Source organism: Manacus candei, unplaced genomic scaffold (genome assembly GCF_025592945.1).
Source record: "Manacus candei isolate 608988 ecotype Guabito, Panama unplaced genomic scaffold, ASM2559294v1 h1tg000005l, whole genome shotgun sequence".
Taxonomy (NCBI): Eukaryota; Metazoa; Chordata; class Aves; order Passeriformes; family Pipridae; genus Manacus; species Manacus candei.
In genome coordinates, this window is record NW_026138053.1 from 10,197,534 (window position 1) to 10,208,218 (window position 10,685).

At 53.6% G+C, this 10,685-nt stretch overlaps 1 protein-coding gene and 1 long non-coding RNA gene across 3 annotated transcripts; one reads left to right on the plus strand and one right to left on the minus strand.

Annotated features, from left to right (window-relative positions):
* Positions 1 to 60: 60 nt before the first annotated feature.
* On the minus strand, positions 61 to 9,601 carry SLC35D1 (solute carrier family 35 member D1). Its single transcript, XM_051798496.1, has 12 exons — positions 9,345 to 9,601; positions 8,790 to 8,823; positions 8,628 to 8,714; positions 8,216 to 8,283; positions 7,669 to 7,740; positions 6,914 to 6,982; positions 6,537 to 6,639; positions 5,881 to 5,973; positions 3,590 to 3,657; positions 3,161 to 3,239; positions 2,875 to 2,957; positions 61 to 2,308 (listed from the first exon to the last, which is right to left on the minus strand). Exons 1-12 carry the CDS (start codon positions 9,566 to 9,568, stop codon positions 2,200 to 2,202), a joined length of 1,089 nt encoding a protein of 362 aa, XP_051654456.1. The 5' UTR covers positions 9,569 to 9,601; the 3' UTR covers positions 61 to 2,199.
* Positions 6,620 to 7,185, plus strand: LOC127476173 (uncharacterized). Of its 2 annotated transcripts, none has more exons than XR_007906491.1 (2): positions 6,620 to 6,724; positions 6,865 to 7,185. It is a non-coding gene; the product is annotated as an uncharacterized LOC127476173 (long non-coding RNA). The 2 variants fall into 2 exon arrangements; XR_007906490.1 differs by having other exon boundaries at positions 6,881 to 7,185.
* Positions 9,602 to 10,685: the final 1,084 nt, after the last annotated feature.

Here is a 10,685-nt window from a genome sequence, read left to right on the forward strand (position 1 = left end):
TCCTCTCCAGCCTTTTCCTGCAGTTCCAGAGAAGTGAGGGATTAGGCAGGAGCAGGCAGGGCAGGTTTGGTTCATTGGTTTATTTGAAGCAAATACAAAAATACAGAGGCAAATCCTTTCTGCTCTCATTACTGACATCCAAAGCCTGCCATACATTCAAATCAAAAGGTTGCCCTTTTCATCACTAAAATGCTCATTTTGTAAATAGATTCTACATAGAAAACATTTTTTTTTAGTCAATTAATAGCATAGAAAATACTGTTAGAGGAGCTCTTGGCTTTCCCAGTGTTTTGGATCCCATCCCAACCCTGGCACACACAAAATAACCTTTAAAAATACTTTACCATTAGGACACCAAATCTAACCAGTAGATTCAAAAATAAACATAAAATCATAAAAATCTCCTTTGACAGAATCAACATCCTGACTGTGGACACAGCAGAGTCAGAGCACATGTGGAAAACAGGGATTTGGGAATGTTGCAGCGAGGGGAAGATCCACCAGCCCCAGCACCACCTGGCTACTGGGAGCCAGCACAGCACCAGTAACCCCATGCTGGGGAGAGTCTGGGCAGCTCTGGGGCTTCTGCACAGCAGGAATTGTTCATCACCTTCCCTCTCCTGGCAGCGCAAAGCCGAGGATTTACCAGAATTTGGGAAGAGACAAAAATAATCAGGGATTTTTTATTTTTGTTTTAATTTCTCCAATTCTGTGTGAGGGGGAACCTGCTGAGGAGCTGCTCCAGGACACCCTGACTCAGCCCTCAGTTACCACACCAATTCCAAAGAAAAGGGAAGTCCCTGGTTCTGGAAGAGCTGGCAGACTCATTTCACACCTTTACCAGCACCTCAGGCTGTTGCAGCATCATCCCAGAAAGTCTCTTTCATACCTAAAAACTTCCAATAAACTCCAACAAATGCGGCTTTGCCAAACAGCAGCCACAGTTTTAGCAAATATCTCCCAAATATCTCAGTGGCTAGAGCAGCTGTTTGCATGGATACAAAAAAACCTCTAAATACATTGTTTTACCAAAATTTTTTTACCCAAACTTATAAACAATTCTTTTTAAACCAAAAGGCAATCCAGGGAGACCTAGAAAGAAGTGCTGTGCAAGAGAACCTTTAAAAATCAGCAAACTTATTAAACTGCCCAACTTATTAAAAATCCCATTCTTTTAATGGGTCACAGACCCAGAATGACTTATTCCATGAAAAACACAAATTGTGGGATAGGGCTTGGCCCCCCTTCACTTGCCAAAAGGTGATTTCAGTCCCTGTGCCTCTTCCAGGTGTGTGCAGGTGGGTGGGATGGGGATTCCAGGGGCAGGAGCAGCAGCTTTTGCTTGGCACATTTCCTGGACCATGCTCTGAATGCCAGGTGGGATGAAGTCCTGTGAATCCTGCAGCTTCTCCCTGTTGGATTCAAACTGCCCAGCGAGGTCAGTAGCTTTCCCAAATCCAAAAGTTTCTGCCCCGGGGTGGTTTGAGGGAGGCTGCCAGCTCTGCCAAGCTTACCAGTGGCAGGTAAAACCTTCCTGTTGGGAATATCCCTGAGCCTTGAAAAGCAGGAAAGAGAGGGGTGAACGTTTGCAGGGCTCTAATAAACCAGCAGGGCAAACCCAGCTTTAGAAGTGGGTTAATGAAACAAAAAATAAACCCAGAAAACAACTAAAATTTCAGTTCAGAGAGCACTGAACATTCATCCAAGAGGTTTTAGCCCAAATCAGGAGCATCCTGCATCCTCCAGGGGAACACCTTCCATGGTCACCTGCCCTCGGAGCCGGATCCCACAGCCTCCCTTTCCTGCAGCAGCCAGAGGGACCAGGCTGGGGGTACAGAGCAGAGACAGAGGCAGCCCCAGCATCCCAATCCAGGCTGAGTAGATCCATGGAGCAGATCCAGCCAAGGCTCCCCCGACACCTCCTCCTCTACTTGGCGCCGCCTGCTGCTCGTGCCAATCTCAGCTGCCAGATCTCAGCTTGATTAGAAACCTGTTAATTCCTCATGATCAGACTTAATTAGATGCATTCCTCCCCGTGCAGGCAGTTCCCTTCCCAAGGATTTGTAAAGGCAGCAATCGAGGCTGTGCAAATTAAGAGCATCACGGTGGCTCCTGGCAGGCGCCCCGGATTCCTTCCCGCATTCTGCCCGGGATCAGCCGAACAGAAAGAGGTTGTTTCCAAAAAAAGCCTCTCCCTGGTCACACAGAGCTTTTTCCTTTAATATCCAGCTTGCTGCCAGCATCAGACTCCTTGCTCATTTGCTCCTCGGTGAAAGTGATGTAGGAATACACCAGGCTTCCAGCAATACTGCAAAAAACAGTTGGGGATGAGATAAATGGATCAGCCACACAGCCCTGCCCATCAGCTGCCAAGGAAAAGCCGGAACCATGGGACTGAGATCTGCTGAAAGCATCAGTTTGCATGAAAAGTCCCTGTTTTCCTCCTAAATCCAGGTGTTTTGTGTAATTCCTGCCCAAACACTTCCTAGCCTGGTCCCAAACCTAATGCTAGATCTGTTCCACCCCCAAAGGGATCCTGCTGAAGGACAGGGAATGAACTTTCACCATAGGAACACACACAGAGAAGAAAGGAGACTGTTAAAAAAGCTAAATAAATAAAAAAAAATACTTTTTTGCCGCCTTAATTCCCTGACTCTGGTTGGCAACTCTGAGAAAACTCAAGTTTGCTGATAAAATACTCCTGTGAGTCCTCCTAGCTTTAAAACAAGCTGAGTCTGGGAGTTCCCCATAAATACCACTTCCATGCTTCTTTTTTTTTTGAAAAAAAAAAACCGCATTGATTCAGTCAAACCAGTTTCATCCCAATTTCCACTGACAAATCATAAATAAACAGCCAAGGCCTGACGTTCTTACCTGATATTTAGACCAATGAAGTTCATCCATGTAAAAATATAGTCTCCTCCAAAAAACATCCCAATATAGGTTATTAAAATATTCTGCAAAAGAATAAGATTTGAGGAACAAGAACACAAGTCTGAGACAAGGGGAATGCTCCATGCATGGAAATGGGAAACCCTTGGATGCAGAGTGTGGGATATGGAGGAATGGGGACTGCAGCAGCTGGTTAACACGATTTCCAAGGAATAATGAGTGAGGTGCTCACCTGACATTTCCCCTGGGATCAGGAAAAGCCACTCACCTTAATGCAGCCAACTATTGTAGTTGTAAGAGCAGAGTTATACTGAGTGCAAAGAACCGTGGAATACATCAAAATAAATCTGCGGAGGAAGATCCAACATCATCCCATCAACCTGGGCTATGGAAGGAGTCCCAGCCCAGAGCATGGGCTTGGAACAAGGTGAGCTTTAAGGTCCCTCCCAACCCAAACCATTCCAGGATTCCATGATCCCTTCCCCTCCTTTCTCCAGCAGTATTTATCCCTTTTTTGGCTAAACCTGCACTGAAGGAGGGTAGGAGATAATTTCCACCTGCCACAGCTCTCAGAAATAGGGTCCTTATCAGGACTGAAGGTTTATTATTAATTTTTAATAGTAATAGGGCACCAAAATTCCCTATTTCTGGAACAGAGATGCCTGCCCTGCTCCCATCCCAGCACCCAGATCCTTACCCCATCACACACGACAGCATGAACTGCACGAGGAAGAATGTGTCTGCCCAGCCCTGGTATTCCATTGCCTGCAGGAAACACCAGCCTTTAGAGGAGGAAGCACAGGAATTCCCAGCAAGACAAGGAACAATCCCCCAGCCTTGGCTTTCATGTCACAGCAGGAAAAACCAATCCAAATCTGAGCCTGGTGTGACATCCTGGGCTGAGGAAGGCTGGATCCACACGAGCATCACCTCCAGCTGCAGCACCCAACTCATCCCTCCTGAAAAAAGCAGGGACTAACGGTGCCACAAGCCAGAGGAACCAGAAGAGACATTCCCTGCTGGTTATTACCCAGAAATGGACAATTTTGGAATTCATTCATTGCAAACCACAACACTCAGACAGCACATCTCAAGGGAATTCTAACCTCTGGAGATGGTGCTGACTACGTGACTAAAGGTAGCCTGGAATTCATGAAAGGGTTTTTGCCTTGTGCTTTCAGTTTCTTGGAATGCCTGGAGTGCTGGGTCCAGCACTGGGCTCCAGTGCCAGAGACAGGGACAGACTGGGTGGAGTCCAGAGGGGTCACTAAGATCCTGCAGGGAGTGGAGCATCTCCTTGAGGAGAGGCTGGCAGAGCTGGGACTGCTTGGCTAGAGCAGAGTAGGCTTGGGGGATCCCACCCAGGTGTACAAACACCTGTGGGAGGGAGCTAAGGGGATGGAGTCCAGTTCTTCCAGAGGTGCTCAGAGGCCACAGGCACACATGGACACACAGGAGGGTCCCTCTGGATGTCAGGAGACACCTTGTGAGGGTGACTGAGCGCTGGCAGAGGTTGCTCAGGGCAGTGCCAGAGTATCCATCCCTGGAGATACCCAGAACCCAGCTGGAGTACTCACGTGCTCCAGGGGGACCAGAGGAACTCCAGAGATCCCTGCCAGCCTTAACCAGGAGGCAAAGGCAGAGCAGGTTGAGAACTGGCTCACCCATTCCCTTCCCAGCTGGACAGGGCTGCCAAGCTCCCGGGGATCCTGCCAGGCAGCTGGGAAAGCACTTCCCACCAGAGACACAAAATGCTAGCCTAGGAGGGCCCTTCCTGCAGGTCATCCATCCCTGTCACCCCAGGAATTACTTGCAGGGCACACCCATTTCTTCTCTCACAAAGCAGCACATTGTTACCTTGGATGCTGCTGAATGAATACAAGACTTCCCAAATGCACAGGCATGGGAAAGGGTCCCAGCACCCCCCATCCAGGACGGAGCCCCCAGCCCCGGCCACAGGCCCCTCACAAGGGGGTTTTCATGGAGCTGCACACGCGGAGTTTCCTGGCGGCAGCCCCGGCACAGAGCAGAGCTTTGTCCAGCACCACAGCCGGGAGCTCAGCCCGGAGAAAGAAGTTTATTCAGGGGAAAAAAAAAAAAAAAAGGCCATTTCTCTCTCTGGGCTGAACAGAGGCTGCACAGAGCACACAGAGCAACGTTTTGCTGCCCCTGCGCCAGCTCCTGCTTCTAAATGAGCACTTTATCCCCAAATCCTGCCCTCAGAGCTGCTTGCTGGGAAGGGCAGGTCTCAGCTACCTTCAGCCCCTACCATCCCTTCTCCTTGCAAATCCCAGTCCATTATCCCAGGGCATTAAGCTCACAATGAGGACAAAGTCACCAGGCTCTGCAGGGTGGGGATGGACAGCAGGGGGGCTGCCAGGGCCCCCACAGGGTCACCCATGGGGTAGGTGACACCTCCAGCTTTTGCCATCTTAATTCCCTCCACAGGAAGAGGGAGATGCCCAATGAACAGGCATGAAAAAGGAGTCTCTTGCTCAGCAGGGCCAGCCCAGTACAGCTGTACATCAGGGAGTGCAAAAAAAATACAAATAAACAAAAAAAAATAGTAATAGCAATAGTAAGAATAAGAGTAATTTCACAAATACAGGACCACAGGTAAATCAACCCTGATAGAGCAGCACAGGCAAACGAACTCTCAGAGCAACTCAACAAAACCACCTCAGCAGAGGGAAGGACAGAAAAAAGTTTGAAGAAACTCATTTTTTTCCAAAAATACTTAAAACTTCTTTAAATAATATTTGGTTTTGCTTATTGCTCTCCACTTCCCCATTCCTCAGGCATTACAAAAATGCTTGAATGGAGCAACTCTGTGGATTTAAGTCCAATGTAAGGCTTACAGTTACTTGCTGCTGACGTGGTTTTGGGGTAGTGACCCCACCATCCCTTCCCCCACCTCCTCCTCATTATCCCATTCTCTTCATATGACATTGTGCCACAAAAAGCATGGATTCTGGACAGGAATCCTACCTTCTGCGCGTCTCCAGTGAAGTAGGCAATGGTCAGGGTGGGGAGGATCATGAACAGTGCATTGTAATAGAGCAGACCATATTTTCCCAGCTCCTGGAATCAAGAAATATCCATGTATTTAACTTGGAACATGAAATCTTATTCATATTGCTACTGAGAGTGGGGCTTGTAAGGTAAATCCAAATTCTCCAAGACAGAGGAGTTGAAGGGTGGGGGTTTTTATATATATCACAGAATCCCAGAATGGTTTGGGTTGGAAGGGACCTTAAAACTCATCTGTGCCACCCCCTGCCATGGGCAGGGACACCTTCCACTAGCCCAGGTTGCTCCAAGCCCCTCCGAACCTGGCCTTGGACACTTCCAGGGATGGGGCAGCCACAGTTTCTCCAGGCAACCTGTGCCAGGGCCTCACCACCCTCACAGGGAAGAATTTCTTCCCAATATCCCATCTAAGCCTGCCCTCTTGCAGTGGGAAGCCATTCCCCCTTGTCCTGTCCCTCCAGGCCCTTGTCCAAAGTCCCTCCCAAACTCTGGACAGGAGATTTTGGGAAAGCAATAGGGTGTCACCAGGAAAGCCTCACTCCTTTGCCCTCTCAGATGCAGGTTGGTGGCAAACGAAGCCCAGCCCTGAAATGCCAGAGGGAAGGTCATCCTACCTTTGAATCCAGCTTCTGTTTCACATAGGCACCGTTTGCAGCTGTTAAGGCATCATTAATAAGGATAAAAATATATCCTTCCAGGTCGAATGCCAAGTCAGCACTGGGAAAGGGGAAAACCAGAAGTTAAAGCTCTAAGCTGGGCAGAGACAACGCTTGGAAGATTCCTTCCACCTCCTGTTGAGCCAGTAAGTTGTCAGGAAAAGTTAATCATGGGAGGAGGGGTGGGGATTTGGTTCAGTAAAACATTCTTTCCTACTAGAGAGCATGTCTGGGGGGGGGAAGTTAGTGTTTAATCTGCCTTCTTGGGACATTGGATTCTCTTTAGCTTGAACCCTTTGCAGACACAGGATGGGGACAGCAAACTGGGAGCTCACCTGGCAGCTACGAAGGCGCCAAAGATCATAGCAAATACTGTCATCTGAATGCTCCAGGAAAACTTCTTCCTGGAAAAGAGAGGCCGGAGGACATGGCTGTCAGCCACAGTTCAGTCCTCGGGAAAGTACTGCCAGGGCTCTGGAGAGGAACAGGGGACACACATGGAAAGGGGGAGAAAACCTCAAGGAAACCAACCCGTGCAAGAGCCATGAGTAAAAGACACTTTTAGACAATTCTCTCTGTAATTTAAAAATAAATAACTTGGTCTCGATGAAGTGTGAGTTTATGGAGAGCTGAAACCCTGCCTGGTGCAGAGAAGGGCTCAGCTAGGCATGGAGCAGCTCCCAGCCCCATGGAGCCAGTCCTGGGAAAAGGGCTGTTGGCACATGGTGGGAGCAGTATGGGGGTCCCTGCAGGCACCAAGGGCTGGTACAACACCCTCCACATCCAAAACAGTGCTGCACAGCCAGGCTGCTGCAAGTGGAGACAGAGCACAAACCTCTGCCCCGCCTGGCAGCTCCGCAGGGCCCCGCGTGTCTCCCAGCTCCCTCCGGGCATGGGAAAGGGCTGTGCAGATCAAGGCAAGTAGCTCCCTGTATCACTTCCTCCGCCCACCCTCGCTCCCAAAACCCAGCCCGGAGCCAAAACCCCTGGCCACACAACAGCTCCCTCACACTGGGCATCATCCCAACACCTCTCAGTTTCTGTAACTAACCAGGATCTGTCACTGGGAGAAGGGGCTGGAAAGACTCACTTGAGTAAGAATCCTTCGGCAAGCATCGTAAACAGGATGGAAAACCTTCGCAGGACAGTGAACATGGGCAGGCTGCAGGAGGAAGGGGCAGCAGGGTGAGAGGTTGTTCCTCCCTCCCCGCTACAAAATGCAGCTCTGTGGCCACTCTGGAGCGGGCGCCGGGATATGGGCTCTGGAGAACAGAGCATGGGCAAGCCTTGCCCATTCTCTTATGAAAATGGCATTACTCTCCTCCCCAAAAGGTATCGCTTCTATCAGACCCTGACAGGGCAGGGTGCCCTGGGGACACCCCCACACCCTCACCCACAGTGGGTGAGGGCCAGACCCATGTCCCTCTGTGCCCACTGGCTGTGGGAAGCATTTGAGAACATGCACGTGGCACACATTGGCATGGGCAGAGAAGAAAGAGCATCACCCCGAGTGGCTCCTGCCAGGGTCACCCACAGCCTTGCACAGCCCCAGGGCCCAGCAGCAGCTGCCTGGGGTTCTTGGGGACCCCACAAGGACCCCATTAAACACACTCCCCCATACAAAAAAACATCCATACTTCAGTTTCTTTGTGCTGAACAGTCCTGTGATCTGGTTCCCGAAATACAGAAGAGGTAGAGGAAATGTCTAGAAATAAGAGGGATAAAGCTGAGTGAGCAACCGCAGGAAGCTGGGGAGCTCCCAGAGCACCCTCAGAGGATAAATATAGATATGAAGTTATTCCCACCCAGCCATGGAAACGTTCACACACACACACACGTGTGTGGCTCCTCAGCCCAGAGCTGCTCAGTGGCCACAGGATCCCGGGAACACAGACACAGGGATTCCACTGCCAAACAGCCCGTGGTGCCACGGGGGGGTGAGGGGATGGGGCAGAGACACTTGGCTGGCCCTGAGGCAGAGGAGAGGTGCCCAAGGAGGGGAGTTGGGTGCCCAGGGAGGGGACTTGGGTGCCCAGGTTGGGGTCTTACCCGCCGTGGGACATGTCTGTCGAGGTCAGGGAACTTCACCACCCGCAGCGCTTTGCCCGCCCAGAGCACGGCCACTGTCGCCAGCATCTGCAAGAGAGGGGGGGTGTCACCCCACAGCCCCCCAAATGGGAGGTCTGGGGGGGACAGGGGCATCCTACTCACCTGGCCCAGCCCTACGCATAGCGAGGAGGGAAACCTGCAGGAAGAAAGCAGAGATCGGGGGGGGGCCCAACACTGGGGGGCATCCACACCGGGGGTCCCAGAGGCCACACACCCCATTGTGTGTGTGTAGGGGGACAGCAGCAACCCCGTCCCCCCAAACCTGAGAGCTCACAGCCATGGGGGGCACTGCCCAGGGGAATCCCCAGGGGAAAAGGGGACACGCAGGGAGGGAGTGGCAGTGCAATGGGCTCCTGGGGGGGAGGAGAGAGGGTACGGGTGGAGGGGAGAGCCCCACATTAGGGGGTGCATAGGGGGTGTCAGGGGCTGTGCAGGACCCCAGGGCGGGGGGGCGTTCATGGGGGTCCTCGGCCTCCAAGGACGAGGGGAGTGCATGGCGGGATCCCCATGCTGGTCCCCCGGGAGGGGGGTGTCCAATGCCCATTCCCCGGGGGGGGCTCCGCGATGCCGATTCCGTAGAGAGTCCCCACGCCGAGCCCCCCGAGTGGGGGGGTCCCGACACCGCTCCCCGGGGGGGTCCCGCCGGCCCGGCCGTACCCGTAGGTGGTGAGGACGCTCTTGTTGACCACGACGATGAGGAAGGAGCTGAGGCCGTAGAAGGCGGCGGCCATGAGGCGCAGGCAGAGCGGCGGGGCCGGCGCCGCCATGCCCCGCTCCGCATCGCCGGGCGCGGGGGCTCCGGCGGGGGCTCCCCCCTCGGCCGCCCCCTCGGGCCCCCCCCCGGCACCGGCTGCGGGGCGTCTGCGCGACTCGACCGACATGGCTGGGGCGGGACCGGGGCGGGAGCGGGCGGGCGGGCGGCGCGGGGAGGGGCCGCGCAGGCGCCGCGGAACGGGGGAGCGGGGGCAGAGACTGGGGGGGCTTCGGGCGGGGGGCTGGTGTGGGGGAGGTCCAGTGTGTGGGGGGGCTGGTATGGGAGGGGCGTCCGGCAGCGGGGGCATTGCACGGGAGTCTGGTACGGGGAGCACTGGCGGAGGGGGTGATCGCCCAGGGGGCTGGTATGGGGGGGTCTGGTATCGAGGGGTCCGGCACGGGAGGGCATCGCACGGGGGGCTGGTATGAGGAGGGCTGGTAGGGGGGGCATTGACGGGGGGCATAGAATGAGGGGGCTGTAGGGGAGGCATTGCAAGAGGGGCAGGGGTCTGGCGCGGGGGCGCTTCAGGTATCGGGGGTACAGCACGAGGGGGCGTGGCACTGCATAGGGGTGGTTTATGGGGGGGCACAGCACAGGGGTCTGGTATGGGGGCATTGACGTGGAGAGTCCCGGGGGGCATTGTGGGGGGGCCTGAGAGGGGGACCATTGCCAAGGAGGGCACCGGGCACGGCAGTGGGCTGGCGGCACTGCAGGGACAAGGGGATGCCAAAACCACATGTCCTCTCTCTGGGCAGGGGGACGACGGTCCTTCCCTGCCTCTCCACAGCAGGGGAATCAGACCCACTCTGGCACTGCTGTCCCAGACACAGTGGCTATGGGGGCCCAGCACCCTGCTGGGTGTTGCCCTCGGGTGACCCCACACGCAGGATTTTGGCACTAGCCCTTCCCTTTCCGAGATTAAATCTTCCCCTCCAGGCCATGCTCTACCAAGTGGAAAAATCCCTAAACAAGCCAGCTTGAAGCACAAAAACACCTCCATCCTACAGGGTTATAGTGGAGAGAACGGATTTTGCTGGGAAACAGGACTGACACACTCACCTCAATCTGTCACTGCTGGGGAATCCGCTTCCCATCATCCTGATCCAAGCCAAGGAGCCAGATCCTACCGAGCACCAGCTCATGGTCCCCATGGGGCAGTTCAGGGGGGTCTGTGTCGTGCAGCCCCTGGAGGGATAGGACAGAGATGGAGGGACAAAGCTGCAGCAATGGAGATGCTGCAGTGG

Coding starts and splice junctions, on each gene's coding strand:
- SLC35D1 (XM_051798496.1), bottom strand. CDS start 9,568: ATGTCGGTCGAGTCGCGCAGACGCCCCGCAGCCGGTGCCGGGGGGGGG. Junction 7,741..8,215: donor TTCAGCACAAAGAAACTGAA/GTATGGATGTTT, acceptor TTCCTCCTGCAG/CCTGCCCATGTTCACTGTCC. Junction 6,983..7,668: donor GCCGAAGGATTCTTACTCAA/GTGAGTCTTTCC, acceptor TCTCTTTTCCAG/GAAGAAGTTTTCCTGGAGCA.